This window comes from Typopeltis vanoorti, chromosome 2, assembly GCF_054136105.1.
Source record: "Typopeltis vanoorti isolate ZY-2024b chromosome 2, IOZ_Tvanoo_1.0, whole genome shotgun sequence".
Taxonomy (NCBI): Eukaryota; Metazoa; Arthropoda; class Arachnida; order Uropygi; family Thelyphonidae; genus Typopeltis; species Typopeltis vanoorti.
The window spans coordinates 177,171,092-177,191,029 of NC_143550.1; the positions used below are offsets into that span (position 1 = coordinate 177,171,092).

The 19,938-nt window shown below is 34.1% G+C and overlaps 1 protein-coding gene across 1 annotated transcript in view; it reads left to right on the plus strand.

Moving 5' to 3' along the window:
• Positions 1-19,938, plus strand: part of Rme-8 (receptor mediated endocytosis 8) — a 1,025,705-nt gene that overhangs the window by 516,391 nt on the left and 489,376 nt on the right. Inside the window, exon 26 of the mRNA XM_090414028.1 lies at positions 1,809-1,913. Coding sequence (XP_090270154.1) covers positions 1,809-1,913 — 105 coding nt within the window. The remainder of the gene's footprint in view (positions 1-1,808; positions 1,914-19,938) is intronic.

Sequence of the window (19,938 nt, forward strand, 5' to 3'; positions counted from 1 at the left end):
GCTCTCTCAGTTTTCAATATCATACTTGGCAGCACACTTGACCAGCTTTCTTACTACATTCTTATATTTCATTCTTCTCAATAATCTCCTGATATCCATCCCCACATTCTCTATATGTCTGACCAAATCATTTGTTTCTGCAACCACCATGAACTCTCCTATTCATGTGCTTCTTATATCCAAATTGTTAAAAATCCATAGCTTCTAATAATTAACCATAATGTTTCTCATTCTACTTCCTGGAAAGCAGACCTAGTGGATTGTCTCATTCACCACACTTTTAATAATGGGATCACCATACATTCTCAAGTCATTTGTCATCACTTCTTTTTCTCTACTTTCCTTCATTCTATCCATTTGCACACTTTCATTTTTTCCTACCAAACATTTAAACTCACTGCTCATTTCTCATTCTGATCAACTCATTCCTCAAATCTTGTGTATCCACAAGATTTGAGGTCATTCCTTTCTTTTGCTTCCACACTCATACTTTTGTTTTCTCGTTTCTACTTTCTTTCTCTTTCATCTCACTCTTTTGTTTCCTCATTGCAATGTATTATCACTAACTCATACCCCCTCTCGTTTTCCTGCTTATTCTCTCAGCAAATACCTCCTCCACTTCCCACCACACATGCACTCATGACAACGAATTATTCTTAAAATATCTACACCAGTCCATGCAGTTAGCCTAGTGGCTGTGCACTTTGCAACCATATGCATGAGGAAGAAGTGTCCTAGGTTCTATTCCTGTCGGTGATGTGAGGAGCTGAAGGATCTTCCTCAGCCATAGCCAAGTTAGCCAGTCTCGGGCATGGACAGTAGGTTTTTTCCCCCAGTTTATCCTGTGGTTTTTCATCCCCCAAAGCAGGCAAACCAACCTTGAGAACTCAACACTACAGACATAGGATACACCGGGGCATAGGGCTGACCACCCTATCCTGTGAACAATTTGAGGTCCAATGATTAATAAACCCTCGACACTGCAAGATAAAAGAGGATAAAAGGAAAATGAAATGAGATATCTACACCATTAATTATATTTGATTTTGCTGTGTTGCATACAGATCTTGTTCATACCACTATTTTGTTCAACACATGCTTCAAAATTCAGTAAAAAAATAATCAATGATACTTTTTTTAAATGCCATTCCCACCCATAAAACATTGTTAACTTGTTGCATATTAGTAACATATGAACTAGAGTTAAACTGTATTCTAAAGACCAGTGATTATATCATTTCAAGTCAGTTCAGTCTTCCTTACTAATGCAGTATCACATGCATATATAATAGTAAATGCTTTAAAAACATCATAGATGATTTTAGTTATTGGACTTGAAACCACCACTCTGCTTATTAGATACCCAAACTGGTTTGTAAAGTTCTGTTTTTAGTTTCTATAGCAGTGTTTCAAGGTTATATAACCTTTAATCCACCCTTTAAGGAATATGGACTGACCAGGAGCTTCCTGCCTAAAGTGCAATGTCACCTTCTTGTGGTCTACCACTTTTAGGAGATATCTTCTTTGATACTGGACAAATGAGGATGTGCTGACAAGCTGGAATTTAGCTGATCAGATTGTATTCTTATCAGCTTAAACCAGAATACAAAAGTGATGATACAACACATCTAATTGCATTTATATAAAAGAATATTGCTTACATATAATTTTTAGTAATCAATGAAATTGATGTGTTCTTTCTTAATATCATAAAATAGATGGCTAAGACTAAGAAATGGAACTAATTAATATGTATTTATTAACATTGTTTTATATTTGTTTGCTATATATTAAGTTTCTCAATTTAGACAAATGTGATTGAAGCTTCTCCTGATATGATGAAAGAAACTGAGAAAGAATGGTACTTTGGTAATGCAGAAAAGGAGCGGCGAGGTCCCTTCAGTTTTGGTGAGGTGGGACTTTGTATTTCATTTATCAAATATCCCAAAATGGAAGTAAACAGAAACAAATCTTGTGTGTGTGTGTGTGTGTGTGTGTGTGTATGTAGAGAGAGAGAGAGAGAAAGAGAAAGAGATGAATATGTATCTATGCCACCTATTTCTATGAATAAGTAAAGTTGATAAATCTTTTGAGATACTGTAAAATATTAAAACAGTGATTAAATCAGTAAACACAAAAAACTCATATGGATACCATTGTTCAAATAACATTTGGTATTCTTTTGAACAGATTGTGATTTTTCTTGTTTATTCGATTAATTAATTCAATGTTCTAAAATGCTCAATTCAAAACAAGAACATGTAAGAAAGTTTTAAAGCAAATAAAAGTTGAGCAGCTCTCATATGTGAACTGTAGACTAAAATACAGAGACATTATTGAAAAAAAAATGAAAGAGTTTGAGAACAGGAAACAAACCTCGGAGATTCATTGGCAAGCCCTGAAGAAAACATTGATTGATTCAGCCAGAGGCATGTGGTGAGATTGTCTACAAGGAAAGAAAAATCAGAACTCCATGGTTGACACGAAGTTAAAGAGGCAGTGAAAGAAAAGAAGAAAGCATATCAAAAGTTCCTGGCAGATAAGTCAGCTCGTGCTCTTAGAGAATACAGAGACAAATGTAAGAAAGCTAAATGCTGTAAAATAAGCTAAACAAAAGTCATGGGAAGATTTTTAGTATGAAGGTGAAAATTGCTAAATGGTAGAAGCAGTGATGACAGCACAGTAGTAAAAAAACACTGACCAGGCATGCAGTCAGGAATACATATCCATACTTGAAGTAGAAAAAGCCATCAAAAGCTTGAAATATGGAAAGGCCAGCAGCAGTAGATGATATTCGACCAGAAATGCTCACGTATGGAGGCATAAAAGTCTTATAGTGGCTGCATTGCATAGTTCAGAAGGCCTGGACAGAGGGACGAATTCCAAGATGATTGGAGTAGAGCTCTCATAGTACCCATATATAAAAAGGGAAATAAAATTGAATATGAGAATAACAGAGGTATTTCTGTACTGAGCATTCCTGGTAAGATATATGCAAGTGTACTTAAGAAAAGGTTGAGGAGGATTGTGGAAGAGAAGTTGGAAGAACCAGCTGGATTCAGGCCAAATAGAGGCTGTCAGGATCAGATTTTCACTTTATGACAAGTTGTTGAGAAATCATGGGAATATAGCAAAGATCTGTATTTAAGTTTTGTAGATCTGGAAAAGGCATATGACAAGGTGCCAAGAGAGAAGCTATTCGATACCCTACCCTTATATGGTGTCAATGGGGCATTATATCTAGCAACACTTAGTCTTTATTTGAGTTGTAAGTCAGCAGTTAGAATTGAAGGAAGTACAGGAAGATGGTTTAATTTTAAATCTGGTGTCAGACAAGGATGTACATTGTCCCCTCTGTTATTCATTATCTATATGGATCACATTAGATCCATATAGATAATGGATAACAGTTTCTGCCTTCACTTGCTGTTTTTCATATTTGAAATGAACATGTGTTATCCACATTTCAACCAATGGCTTGTTTATTGATTTTTATTATTGAAGGTTTCCCTCCTTCAACCAAGGCTCAGTATATCTTGACAAGTGCTAAGTGATACTTGGACAAAGTGTGTCCTGAGTCAACCTTAGTATTATATATTTATATATTTTTCAGAAACGTTTTTTAATAATGGAAAAGTGACTTAGAACTAGGACTTTGAAAAGAATTGCAAATGTAACAGGTGATGCTAACCCTAATTGTGATACACGTGTTGTAACGGCAAGTAAATCTGATGCTATTAAAGAAGGAAAAGATACAAGCAGTTCAAAGAAAAAATACAGTAGGAAATATGACAGTTTATATTTGGAATTCGGGTTTACTTGGTGTGGAGATGAAAGTGAACAGAAACCTCAATGTGTTTTGTGTTATGAAGTGTTGTCAAACGATTGCATGAAACCTGTGAAACTCCGAAGACATTTAGAAACCAAACATTGTGATGTGAAAAATAAGCCAATTGAATTTTTTCAGCGACGTTTAGGGACATTAAATAGTGGGAAAGATATAGTTTCGGCCATGGGTTCGATTAATAGCAAGACACTGGAAGCATCTATCTCTTAAATTTGCACATAGCGAAAACAGCGAAAACTCATTCTATCGGGGAAAAATTACTACTTCCAGCTATAAAAGATGTGGTAAAAACTATGTTTGGCAACAAGTTACTAAAAGATGTTGATTTGATTCCTCTTTCAAATGACACTGTCAGTCGCAGAATTAATGACATTCCAGGTGACGTAGAATCTCAGTTAATCGAAAGAGTTAAGAAGAGCCCTTATTATGCATTGCAAATAGACGAGACTACTGATGTTACAAGTGATGCGCATTTAATATGCTATGTAAGATATGCGCATGATAACAATATTCATGATGATATTCTGTTTTGTAGAACTTTGTCATCCTGAACAACTGGAGAAGAAATATTTCACACTCTCAATAATTACATAATACACAAGGGATCTAGTGGGAAAAATGGATAGGCTCCTATTCGGATGGAGCTCGTACCCTTACAGGCAGGCATAGTGGGGTTGTTTCTATGGTCAAGGAAGTAGCTCTGGATATGAATTGGGTACATTATTTCATACACAGGGAAGCGTTAGCTTCCGTAAAGCTAGTTAATTTTATTAAAGCTCGACCGTTAAATAAAAGGTTATTTTCAGTACTCTGTGATGAAATGGACAGTGAATATACATAACTTTTGCTTCATCCTGAAATTTGCTGGCTTTCCAGAGGCAAAGTACTAACAAGGTTATTTCAATTAAGGCACGAAGTTTTATTATTTGTAAATTAGCTTAATTCTGATTTTGCATCACTCCTTGACGAAGCATGGTTATCAACACTATCTAGACATTTTTTCGAAATTAAATGAACTAAATCTCTCTCTTCAGGGAAATTCTTTAACTGTTCTTGATGCCTACGACAAAATAAAGGCATTCGAGAAAAAACTGGTTTTATGGATTAATTATGTAAAAGACAGACAATTTGCACCTTTTCCAACATTAGAATTGTTTTTAGTGGAAAATGATATTGTCTGAAATGGAATTTTGAAACATATTTTCTGAATAACTTTTATAAGAAATTTCTGTGGGTTCACAATCCATTTCAGGCTTGTAGTAACTAGAACGACCTTTCGTTATCGAAAAAAGAACAGTTAATTAAGCTTTCAAGTGGCAGTTGACTTAAAATGCAGTTCCGTGATCTTGGTTTGGCTCGATTTTGGATCTCGCCTTCAGTAAGGAGTGAATTTCCCGCATTATCTGAAGAAGCATTGAAAATCGTCATGCAGTTCTCTACAACCTATCTTTGTGAGAAAGGATTTTCATCGCTCCTTCAAATAAAAACAAAATACAGAAATCGTCTTCGTGTGTGCTCCGATCTTCGACTGAATTTGACCAATTTTGAGCCAGATATCCAGCAACTCTTCAAGGGCCGAGAAGTTCAACCATCTCATTAAAAGTAAGTAGTAACATAATTAGATCATATTATTTATTTGTTTAATAAAAATTAAAACTTTGTTCAATGATGATACACTTTTAATCGTTTACTTCCAATTTAATTATGTTTCCATATGTATTCAAAACATGCTTTTAGATTTATTATGTTATAAATTGTACAGCTTTTCCGAAATGTTGCTAATTCCTACTTAGGTCTTTAAAAGAAATTACGAAAAGTCAAAATGACATGTAGGGAAATAAATTAAAAACACTATGTTTATTTTTAAAGTAAAACTTTAATTCTGACACTCTAAAATGTTATTTTTCTTGCTATTCTGTTCGTAAAATCGTCGACATTTTCGAAATCTATTTTATCACTCAGTTGCTGTTTTATAGACAGTAAGTCAAGATTTCTTAAACACCAAAAAAGTGCAGCCCGGAGTGGAACCCCCCCCCCTCCCCCCGCCAAGTTATGCCTTTGTAACTTAGTTGTCCGTAGAATTTGTTTTCAGCATTTTACTGGTCCTTTGCCTTAGAAAGATTGAAAAACGTAATGTAGACGAATTGCTTGTGGATAATGGCTTAAGTGACGATGATATTATTGGATATCGATTAACTTGAGATATCGTCGAAGATCCAGAAAACGATAGTGAAGCGGAACAAAAACCTGCCCTCTCATTGCAAATATAATTTGAGAAGGTTTTGAACTATGCAATAAATTGGAAAATCATATTCTTGTTAATGACACAAATTCTTAACGAGCTTTTAATTTCCAACATCAGCTGAAGAACTTATCTGGAGATCATGAGCTGTATAAAAAATTACTAAAATCATCATCGCAAAGTTTAATCACTGATTACATTGTCAGAAGAAAAAAATCAGCACAGAAGGATAGGGTAAACTAATTCTGTTTGTGAAGAATCATTGCCTTTGCCATACATATTTCATGCACTGACTATCTCTTCTGGTGATGGAAGTGATTTTGCACCGGTTTGCAAACATTGCTGAATATTGTCTAAAAATGTAAAAAAAATTATTACTTTTCAATAAAATTAAATGAATAAATCTTTAAAACAAACTAGGCATTCTTATTTTCCTGAATTTTTATAAACTTTTATATACAATTTTAGGTTTATTTTAATTCATTGCTTCGGTTTTATGGGGTTTTTGAAAATTATGACCCGTATCCCTAATTTTTCAATGTAAGTTAGGTCTTTTTTGTGCAGTTTTTTATATGCGGTTTTCTATGGAACGTATCTACCACGTAAAAATTGACCAGACTGTGTGTGTGTGTGTGTGTGTAATTTTTTTTTTTATTGATTTATTATTTACATAATCTGGAAACCCTGTTCTAGAGATCAAACATGAACTTTTTTTTCAAGTCACTTCAGGATTCCAATAACTGAAGTAGTCTAACACCAGGTGATGAAATTCATCTCCCACCTAAGACGATCACAAACATCCATGATTAGCACCCACAGCCTGTTGGAGAATGGATACACTTACCACTCAAACAACCATTCCAGCAATTTTCTTTTTTTTCCTTTCCTTTTAAATGGACACAACACTCTATGAGAACCATGAATTAATTTTACAAAAAACGTTGAGTGCATGCTCAAAAACAGTAATCTCTCCCTCTTGAACACAGGAATTAACACAATAAGTTTATCTGGGCACTCACTGCCACCTACTTAACTGTCTGCTCACCACCTTATCAGTTTCCTGCTCTTTAAATGGTAAACATATGGCAACTTATCTGGCAGATATTTTCCAGTGATATTCACTTTTCTCCCTGGGACAACCATGTAGATAAGTGGATTTCATGGGAAAGCATGTATCCATGTATTACAACATGGATATCACCATGAAAAATTGAGCAACTGATTGGCTCACCTTCTCTTCCCTAGTAGAATTTAATTCTACAATGGTCAGCATCATCTCCTATCAGTGATGCAGCAAGTCATATGGCTGTATTACACAAGTTACCACAATTGCAATTCCTAAAACATCTAGTCAGGTTTCTACTTCCCCATAAACTGTATAGGTACTCTGATTGCACATCAGCCAAGGAAGAACAGAAGAAAGCTTGTGACACTCCTGCATTACAAAAGGTAACCATCATTTGTAAGGATAGGACAGGGGATTGACCTGCCCATAGAGGAGGCACTATCTCTATGGGCAACCGTATTCCCTTCTAGCAAGTTTTGCTTAATGCAGATGTAGAGGCAGTTACCATCCAACTGTGTCAAACTCTTGTAATATGTAAAAATATGTACAAATTCACATGGAGAGAAGATAAAATAAATAGTTGCATTGATTGTGTCGTTGTTGATAGCAATGTCTTCAGATTAGTTAGACAAGAGTATACAGATGATTTAAAATGGGAAGTGAGCAGTTACATTTAAGTTTCCTGCTAATATTACATAATAAAACATCTGTCGCTTCCTGTCAAGGATCAGCTACTGTACCTGTTCAACAGAATATTCTGTGAGAATCCTTTTTCTGGATGACATAGGTAAAGGGAATGATCCAGAATACTCAGTGAACTATTGACCAGTCACTAAGAACAGCTGCTTATGCAGGATTCTGGAAAAAATGGTTCTCTGATCTTTTATGGTTTCTTCAGAAAAATAACCTTTTTCCAGAATACAGTCTTGCTATCACAAACATCACTTAACAGGTGATCATCTCTCATCTGTTTTCTTTAATATAGAGAAAGCATACAACTGCTTAGAGATTTGGAATATTAAAAGACCTACATAACTTTGGTCACAGAGAGAACCACTTTCTTTTTATCTAGAATTTTTATCTAACTGAATCTTTCAAGTCCAAGTGGGCACCTTCTCTTTATTGCATACCTAAGGGGAGACAGTTCAACAGTGTCAGGCTTTTGGCAATCAAGGTTAACTTGATAATCGAACAACTTTCACCAGCTGTAAGTAATGTCGTTATCTTCTGTCATTCATGTAATATTGAAGGTCATAGAAAGACAGCTGTAGCAAGCCCATTGGCCATCTTCTAAATAAAATGGGTACTTGCAAATAGGTTCATATTTTTCCAGTAGAAAATTTGTGTGAACTTTTGCTTCAGATGTAATCTTTATCCTAATCCAGAATATTCAACTAGGATGAACTTTAAACCTAGTTCTGCCAGCTACCAATTTCTTTGGGCTCATATTTGACAAGAAACTCTTTCCTTCTTCACACATGCTGCTCACAAGGTAAGTGCAATGAAACAATGAACATCCATTGCACCTTGTTTTAGCTGGACCCTATCCTATCACAAAGCTGTAAGAGTTGCAACTGAAGCATTTGGCTCTCCACCAATCCATAGGCTATACATTGAGGCAAATGAATGATCCTTGTCACTTTGATCGCAACAGCTCTCTCTGCTATATGCTACCAAATTAAAATCCTTACCAGACCATTTTGTGCATTCAACTATTTTTTGTACACAGTGGATGAAGCTGTACAACATTAATCAGAGTGCTATTAAATCCTTTGGTTTGCATACAAAAACATTCTTGAAAGCTCTAGATATTAGCATAGATTACGTTGCACTGAAGCAATCAAATATACTACTGCATTGGCATTCACACATACCAGCATGTAGCTTATCTTTCTGCAGGCTACCCAAATATTTTACCCCTCCATTGTCTACCAACAGCTTTTCCCTTTCAAGCATGACTGGAATAATTTGATTCTCTCTCTCTCTCGCATCCAACATGTCTTCTCCTAGTTATGGAAACTGCATTAAGGGAAGCAAAGCTGCAGACATATTTGAGCTCGTTTCTCAAACTTTCACCATTTGCCTATTCCCTACACTAATTACAGGCAGATAATGAGATAAACTTTTATCCCAGTGGCAGTCCTTTCCATTAAATCTAGCCTGAAATCAGATTATGGCAGCCTATATAATAAATTTAGTTTAATCCGTTATCCAAGTGTGAGCAAACAAAGTTTGCGCCTGAAAGTATCTTCAGGACTGGGGTAAGGTGGTACAACACCAGGGCAACTCGTTGCAAAGGTGGAGCAAGAAACCAACACTCCTATCTCAGTATCTCCTATAATGCAAAACACATCTCCTTGCAGATATGTCTAATGTTATGCATTAAGGGAAGGGCCACTACCCAGACTAGTTTCGACCTTTATTGAGGTCTCTTCAGTGGGAGCCAGGCTATACTGAGCAGGAGCGTTGGTAGCTTGCTCCACCTTTGCAACGAGTTGCCCTGGTGTTATACCACCTTACCACAGTCCTGAAGATACTTGCAGGCGCAAACTTTGTTTGCTCACACTTGGATAAAGGATTAAACTAAATTTATTATACTCTAACCAAGTGAAAAATAAACTTTCAAAAAAAAATGGCAGCCTATAGTTTATATAGGGAACATAAAGAGGAAGTTCTTCTTTCTAGGCTACTCTTCATATTAAGTCATATTCATCATGCACACTCCTGCCTATTGAGAGATTATGCAGTACTGGACTAGCCATCATATTTTAATGAATTACCCTTGTTTCTTCAACGAGAATAGCTACTATTTCATTCACATTCGTAATCTGTCTTGTGCTGAGCCAGATTTTATGAGATTCATAAAGTATATTCTCGTTTTTATATTTTTTACAGAGTATTAATATTTATCGCCTTTATATAAATTATATACATTGTATACACCATCATCATGTTTTTCAAGGATTTAGGCGTAGTATGGCCTGTTCCTTAGAAGTCATCATTGAATCTCTTTAGAGGACGCCCTGGTCTTCTTTTTCCTAATGGTTTGTAATTGAAGGCTTGTTTTGGTAATCTTTCCATCCATTTATATTTATTTTTTTAAATTTTTTATATTACTAACTCCTGGTTTAATTCTTTCATAATTTTGCCAGCCTGGCTGGCAGAGTGGTTAGCATATCCACTCTCTCTCTAGAAAAAAAGGCTGTGGGTTCGAATCCCATCGTGGGCATGGATATCTTTGATTGTATGTGAAAATACTAGTGGTGGTAGTGGATGGTACATGCCGTTGGTGTAGTTGCAGTTCGTTGTAGTTGGTGGATCGCGTGGTGGAGACAGAGTTGGAGAGCAGGTGCCCTCCCCTTGATGAGTCTTTGGACTCCCTGGGAATGTCAACTAGTAATAATAATTTCTTCATTTCTTTTGTGATAGAATAGAGTATCCTTTGCAGTTTTTCCCATAAACTTCATTCATCTGTTATTATTCTTTGTCTTTTATTGTCCAGATTTCACTTCCATACAATAGGACTGGTAAGGCCAATGTATTGTATACATTGGTCTGGTTTGTTTTTGAACTAGGTTAGGTTTAAATATAGAGTTAATTACTCCTGTTATTTTTATATATTTTGGAATTTTTAGGTTTACATCTTTTTCATATAAACCTGTCCTTGTTTCATTTAACTACCTAATCATAAATCTTAGGTAGTTAAATGAGTTCACCTGTTCTAAAATCTTATCTATTACTATTTTAGTTTTTATTGAATCTTGTCCTTTAAAGGACATCATTTTTGATTTTTCTGCTGATATTATAATTCCATAATCTTTAGCTATTTCATTTAAATTTAAAATATCTTTCTGTAAGTAGTTATCTTCAGAATTTGTAATTATTATATGGTCATCACCAAAAAGGAGTGTGTTTAAGTTCACTGTAGGAGAAAGTTTGATACTTTGATGGAAATTTTTATTTCGTTTTATTATTTCATTTATATAAATATTAAAAAGAGTTGCTGAAAGGGCACATCCCTGTTGGACTCCCTGGTTTATCTCTCCCAGATATGATAGTTCATAATTTAATCTTATTTGTATTTCATTATTTTCATATATACTTATGATAGCTTTTAGGACATTATTTGATATTTGTCTTTCTTTTCTTTCTTTTAAATAAAACACTTATTTTAACTTTATCAAATGCTTTTTCAAAGTCAATAAATGTAATATGTGTTTCTAAATTGTATTCTCTTCTCTGTTAATTTTGGGTGAAAAGCTGGGTCTATACACGATTGTCCTTTTTTAAATCCATTTTTTACTTCTAAAATAAAGCTTTCAAAATATTTTATTAATTTATTATTTGAAATTCCACTATATATTTTGTAACAGGAATTTAGAATACAGGTATCCCTTGCTTAATGCGCTTTTGCTTAACGCAGATTTGATTAACACAGTGAAATGAATTGCGGCAATCCCTTGATATACGCGGAAAGAGTTTTGATTAACGCGCCTTTAACCCTGCAGATCTAATTCCATTTATTTTTGTCTTAATTTTTTGTTGACTTTTTTTTTGTTTTTGATAATGTTTGGTTAGTGATTCATGTTAAAATATCAACCCACAGTTCAATTTTCTTCAGATTAGACCTACACTTGACGTAGATAGAAACTTATATGTAATGGTTAATAATAATATAAATATAAAAATAATTATTCATTTCCAGTTAGATTTGTATGCTCCACGTTTGCACAGTAGTAGGCAAAACGTTAATATAAATTCAAGCTGTTTTGTGTTCTTCTAATTAGAAAATATCAGCTAATGCATGTCGATGTTTGTAGTTTGCATTATAATGTTGCTACTAACAGCCTAAGTTCAAATTCTAACTGCGATTTTTTAAATGTTTTTTTGGTGGTAGATGAGTTTTATTGCAAGGCTTGAGACCACCGTGGTATACAATGGATGATCTGACAGATACATGCAAAATGTTTAATATAAATATTCTTACACAATTCAGTGTATAGCTTGGAGGTCATGAGTAGCTGTGCATTCATATGTTACAAGTGATATTCTGCACTTTTTTTGCTGTCAGTTTGGTTTAACACGTGTTATGTAAAGGTTTTGTGATATTCGACAGTAAATTGTATCTGAGAGATATACCATGACTTCCGATGTCAGTATAGTATGGTTTAGGTTTTTTATTTATTTTTTTATTGTTTTTATTCTTTGTTCAATAATTTTTAGATTGTAACTGAAAATAAACAAACCATTATGTATTACTGAAATAGAGAACCAAAGGCTTATTTATCATACATCTCCTCTAGGAGATGTGCTTTACATTATGGAAAATACTAAGGAAATTGATCTGGAGCTTACTCCACCTTTAATTGCCCAAAAGGTTGCTTATGCTTGCATCTGCAAAAAAAAACTTTTAGTTTCTATATATTCGGCACAAAACTCTTGTAGTTTCTATATTTGGCTATGAAATAATGTTGGATTCAATATCCATTTAATTTGTACCATCATGTATTATATTTGCAGTGCTTTTTTCTTTGTTTTATTGCTTGTTTGCCGAGGTTTGGAGAGTCATTTTGCTTGTTATCGTAGAATTTATGCCGATAAGGCAAAAACTAAAACTGTTCAAACGACTCTTAATAACTTCTTTTGATAAAAAAAATTGCAGTAAATAATGTAGGTACAAGTATTTATTAAACATTTACTTTGCATTCATTTTTTATCTTTCCTAAAAGAGTACCATAAAAAACAAATTATTAATACCGTAATCGATCATGGACAAATTGTACTTTTTACCATTGATTATTATATTTAATCAACGCGATTTTGATATACGTGGTAACATTGAGGGATTAATTAACCGCGTTAATCGAGGGATACCTGTACTTATACCTCTATAATTTTTACGGTCATCTCTATATCTTTTTTAAAGATAGGGATCACTATTCCTTTTTTCCCCATTCTATTGATGGGTTGCTTGTTGAATAGATTTTATTTAAAAATAATAAGTCTTTCTTTGAACCTTATTCCTGCATATTATATAATTCTCTACCTAACTTATTCTCCAGGTGATTTTCCATTTCTTGTTTCTTTCAGGCTGATTTCTAATTCTTCTTTAGTATTTTCATTTTCATTAAATGTTTGCCAGTTATATTTTTTAAAATATTTATTTGTCCACAATTCTGTATAGAAATTTAGAATTTTTGCTAATTTCAATTCTCTGTTTAATTTTACACTTTCTTTAATATCTGTACTTAAATGTTTCAAAATCTTATATACATTGGGTCTTATTTTATATAAATCATTCTAAATTAGAAACAAATTTCATATTTATAAATTTAGGGACACAAAAACACACGTATTGAACAGATTATTTTATTAATTACTAATAAAATAAAACTTGACATTTAGACCCCTGTATCGAGGCCATCTTCGGAAGGGTACAAGTGTATAAGGAACCAAGCTACATGCTCTAGCCCTGTGTACCGGTGTACTTAATTAATCCTTTTCCTTAGCCTGACCTCTAGTGATAAAAAAAAAAATATATATATATATATATAAATACAACTACAATAAACTGCTAAAGTCCTCATGTATTAATATTCTTCTGTCATTACTGTTTGCACAGTTCTGATTGTTATAATATGATTTCTTTCAGTTGCTGTTGAAGGTTACAAACACTTCACTAGGTTGTCTTCTTGTAGTGGGATTTTTCTATGGCTAGTTTAGGTTGTTATACAGGTTGTAGATGGGTATAAGAACCTCAACTAACCATAGAAAAATCCCACTACAAGAAGACAACCTAGTGAAGTGTTTGTAGCATTCAACAGCAACTGAAAGAAATCATATTATAACAGTCAGAACTGTGCAAACAGTAATGACAGAAGAATATTAATACATGAGGACTTTAGCAGTTTATTGTAGTTGTATTTATTTATTTGTATTTATATATATATATATATATATATATTTTTTTTTTTTTTTTATCACGAGAAGTCAGGCTAGGGAAAAGGATTAATTAAGTACGTAGATTTAGTTTACCAGTATACAGGGCTAGAGCATGTAGCTTGCTTCCTTGTACACTTGTATCCTTCCGATGATGACCTTGATACAGGGGTCGAAATGTCAAGTTTTATTTTATTAGTAATTAATACAATAATCTGTCAAACACATGTGTTTTAGTGTCCCTAAATTTATAAATATGAATGCTGATCGCCGTGTAACCTTAAAAGAAAGAATAGAAACAAATTTGTTCCATGATTCTCTGTCTTTTTTGAATTCTCTTTTAGAAATGGCTATTATTTTTTATATTCTATTTTATCTTCCAATCTTTTACTGCTAACCATTTATGATATGATTCATTTTGATTATTTCTTTGATTGTATTGTGCAATATCTTCAGTTGTTTTCTTTGTATTGAAATTTTTGGTCTTTCTTAAGCTCTCATTTGCTGCTGTTTTTAGTATAGTTTTTATACTAAGCCTTTCTATTTCTTCATTTCATTTTATTTTATCTAAATATTGGTAAATTCTTTGTTCATGAAGCCTAATGAATACATTGTATCATTAGTTTTATTATTTCAGCTTAGTGTGGAAAGTATTTTTAACTTGGGTATAGTTAAAAATACTTTTAAAAAAGTATTTTTAAAAGTTAAAAAAAATGATCATAACAAGCAATTTTAAACCTGGTTTTACTCCATTTTTTCCAAGTAAGCAAACAGACAAAATGTCAAGTTTGCGCCTGCAATTTATGCAAGACTAGCTGATCCCACAGGTAGTGCAAGACCAAGGCAACTCGTGGTAAAAGTGGAGCAAGCTCTGATCACTAATCTTCATATCCCCATCTCCAAGAAGGGGATGTATGATGTTTTGTATTAAAGGCAAGGGGCCACTACCCAGACTGGTTTCGACCCCTTATGGTAACTTGTTTTGGTAAAATACTTACAAGCTCTGCATTACTAAATCTTGGTATTTCTAGCCTAGCTCCCACTGATGAGACCTCAATAAAGGTCGAAACCGGTCTGGGTAGTGGCCCCTTGCCTTTAATACAAAACATCATACATCCCCTTCTTGGAGATGTGTTTTGGCATTAAGGGTAAATATTAAGATTAGTGATCAGAACTTGCTCCACTTTTACCATGAGTTGCCTTGGTCTTGCACTACCTGTGGGCTCAGCTTAGTGTATATAAGCTTTTTCATTTGTTTTTATTCACCTTTTACATTTTTGTATACATTGATTTTTATAGCTCTTATGCTCTTTTTTTTTTTTTTTTGTATTTATTTCCTTGCATACTGCTGAGATGTGTATTGGTGCAGTATGATCTTAGCCAGAGCCAACCCTATCAATTTTGCCATCCTTTTCCCCTAAAAAAACTCTTTTACTGATGTCTTAAAAGCCATGATGTTAAACTAGGCTTCAACATGTTTGATCATAAATTCTAAATAGTAGCATTATCTAATGAAAATTCATAAGTTAATGAAAAATGATCATAAAGTATATTTTTTACAGAAAGAGAGAGAGAGAATTAACCCTTTAATGGTGGAATTTTGTTCTGAAAATTTGCATCCACATCTGTAATTAAAATCAAGCAAAGACAAGTATACTCATCAAACACAGAGTAAATGCACCTGCCGTCATCTTTTCTGAATGGCAAACTCTCAGTTCATCACGAATTGCCCCAGTATCTTCAAGACTGGGGCAATTCGTGACAAAGGTGGACTGAGTTCTCATCACTTTCCTTAGTATCCCATAATGTAAAGCACATTTTCTTGCTGAAGATATCAGGTGTAAACTTTGTTTGCTTACACTTGAATAAAAGATTAAACTAAATATATAATTTATAATCTAAGCAAATGAAAAAACTTTACAAAATCTTTCCCTAATCCAGAGTAATTTAATAATAAGGTGTGAGATGAAGACCAAGATATAGGTGGATTGATAAAAAAAGTTAAATGTCTTTTGACTACTGGCATATGGAAATATGAGTTCTGCATTGTTTCAACTTGGTATCACCTCTTGCTCCCACTGAAGAGACCTCAATAAAGGCCGAAACTGGTCTGGGTAGTGACTCTTCCCATAATGCATAGCATTATACATGTCTGCAAGAAGATGTGCTTTACATTATTATTATTATTACCCTAAGACCTCATGGAGTCGAAGATTTATCACACACACACATCTCATCATACCGTGTCTTAAACACACTCAAACTCCTTGCAGACACCACACTCTCAGGCAAGGCATTCCAATCATTCACAACTCTGCACGAAAAAAACCTGCCTCTCACTCTCCTACTCACACCCTCTTTATACAGTTTCCAGGGATGACCTCTGGTTCTCCCATGATCTCCCACTATTTTCTGTAGAACTTCGCCACCATTGATCTTATAACAACCCCCTTACCAACTTGTAGGTCTCTATCATATCTCTCCTCTTCCTCCTCTCCACCAGACTCTGCAAATTACATCTTCTCAATATTTCCTCATACTCAACATTCCTTAGTCAGTCCCCTTTGGACCCTTTCCAACATCTCTTCATCCTTCTGAAATCCCGGTGACCAAATCTGGGCACAATAGTCCATGTGTGGCCTAATCAAAGCATTATACAACGGAACAAGAATCTCCCTACTTCTACATGTCGGTGTCCTGCACATCATTCCCAGAAGCCTTTGTGTCGTCTTCACAATTTTTGTAATGTGTCCCCTAAATTTTAGATCCTTATCCACTAACACCCCCCAGATCTCTTATTTCCTCTACCTCCGACAATATATTCTCACCAAGAATAAATTCTGCATCCCATCTTTGTTTTCCAAATTTTAAAACCTTGCATTTTGCAACTTTGAACTTGCATCCCCATTTCCGTGCCCAATCACTCAATTTATTCAACTCTTCTTGTAAGGCCACAACATCTTCACTACACTTCATGGTTCATCCCAACTTTGCATCATCTGCAAACAATTGAATATCTCCATCCAAATCTTCTCCAATATCATTAATATACAAATTAAACAGTAATGACCCTAAAACAGACCCCTGAGGTACTCCACTAGTGACTTTCCTTTTCCTGGATATCACACCCCCATACACAACTTGTTGATGCCTATCAGATAGCCAGTCTCCAATCCAATGCACTAATCTAATATCCAACCCCATCTGCTCTAGTTTGACTGTCAACTTATCATGAGGTACTCTATCAAAAGCCTTTGCAAAATCCAAGTATATTACTGTGTATCCCTCTCCTCTGTCCAAGGAAGCAGTCACTTTATTGTAATAAGTAAGTAGATTACTAAAGCATGACCTCCCTTTAGCAAATCCATGCTCTCTATCAAAGATAATACCATTGTTGTCAACCCAACTCTGGATCCTAGTTCTCACAAGCTTCTCCAACAACTTAACCACAACACCTGACACACAGATAGGCCTATAGTTTGATGCTTGAGTTCGATCACCTCCTTTATGGAGTGGCACAATCTTGCCTTCCTTCCACTCCTTAGGAACTTGACAGAGTGCAAGACTCATATTAAAAAAATATGTCAAGGCTGGTGTCAACTCCCTGGCACATTCTTTCAGAATATGTGGTGATATATTATCAAGTCCCACAGACTTATTTACATCTAGTTTACTCGACTCTGCAAACACCTTTTGCTCACTTACAGTCAGGCTCTCCTCCCCATCATCAACTGCTCTCAATCTCTCCATGAAGTCACATTCATAAGAGTGAAAGACCTTTATGAATTGCTCATTAAGTATCTCCACCACACATTCTGCAACAGCTGTCTTTATACCATTTTCTCCTATCACTGTCATCCTTCCATAATCATTCTTTCTTTTGCCGGCTACGTATCAAAAGAATTCCCTACAATTCTTTTTGGCTTCATTAGCTAACTGCTGTTCATACCTCTCTTTAGCTACTCTCACTAACCAAGCACCCTCCCTGCCTGGTCTTTGTAGACCTCATGAAATTGGTTATTTCCACTTCTCTTATGCTGCCTCCACAATGCCCTTTTTCTCTGTATTGCATGCTTAATCTCTTTATTCATCCATCTCACACCTACCTTATTTAACCTTCTCACCCTTGGAATACATTTAAACATTGCATCTACTAGATAGTTTTTGAAAATCCCCCAAGCTGCATTGATCTCTTTTCCAGCTAACTCCTCATTCTACGTTACACCTGCAAGCTGTCTCCTGAGCTCTTCATAATCATCATTTATTATAGTTTTTTTTATTTGATGTGCTATAATACTTTCTAGATTTTTACATTTGTTTAAAAGCTTTTGTCACCTCAGATTTAAAATTAGGGATATTATATAAAAACAAAATAAATAAAATGTACTCAACTGGTATCCCCCCAATAGAATGGAAAAAAGCAATTGTGATTCCTATCTTTAAGAAGGGTAATAGAGATGACCCTAAAAACTATAGAGGTATCAGTATACTAAATTCCCATTACAAAATATATAGCAGAATCTTAAATAACAAATTAATGAAATATTCCGAAAACTTTATTCTAGAGGTACAGAATGGATTTAGAAAAGGATGATCATGTATAGACCCAGCCTTTTGCCTAAAATTAATACTAGAGAAAAGAAGAGAATATAATTTAGAAACACATATTGCATTTATTGACTATGAAAAAGCATTTGACAAAGTTAAAAGAAACATATTATTTTCACATATTAAAAGAAAGACAAATACCAAATAATATCCTAAAAACTATCACAAGTACATATGAAAATAATCAAATACAAATAAGATTAAATCACGAGCTATCATATACAAGAGAGATAAACCAAGAGGTCCGACAGAGATGTTCCCTCTCAGCAACTCTTTTTAATATCTACTTAAATTAAATAATAATAAAATGGAGTAAAAATTTACATCAAGGAATTAAACTTTCACCTACAGTTAACTTAAACACTCTAATCTTTGCAGACGACCAAATAATAATTACAAATTCTGAAGATAACTTACAGAAAGCTATTTTAAATCTAAATGAGATATCCAAAGATTATGGTATGATAATATCAACAGAAAAATCAAAAACTCTGGCCTTTAAAGGACAAGATCCAACAAGAACTAAAATAGTAATAGATAACAAGATTTTAGAACAGGTGAATTCATTTAACTACCTAGGATGTATGATCACATATGAAAATGAAAAAGATATAAACGTAAAAATTGCAAAATATTTAAAAATAACAGGTGTAATTAACTCTATATTTAAACCAAATCTAGTTCAGAAACAAACCAGGCTAAAACTATACAATACATTAGCCTTACCGGTCTTAATGTGAGGAAGCGAAATCTGGACAATAAAACAAAAAGACAAACAAAGATTAACAACAGCAGAAATGAAGTTTATGAGAAAAACTGCAAAGTATACCCTATTTGATCACAAAGAATGAAGATATTATGAAAGAATTAAACCAAGAACCTGTAATAGAAAAATTAAAAAATATAAACATAAATGGATGGAACACGTTCAAAGAATGAAAACAGAAAGATTACCAAAACAAGCCTTAAAGTACAAGCCATTAGGAAAAAGAAAACCAGGACGTCCTCTTAAACAATTCAACGATGACTTCTAAGGCTGGAACAGGCCATGCTAGGCCTAAATCCTTATACGTATGATGATGATGATATAAAAACAAAAAATGTGAACTGTGGTATTCCAATTTCTCAAATCTTTCATGTATAGAATTCGTTGCTGCATCAATAATAAGAAAGAAACAATTATGGAATACTAAGGAAAGCGATGAGAACTCAGTCCACCTTTGCTACGAGTTGCTC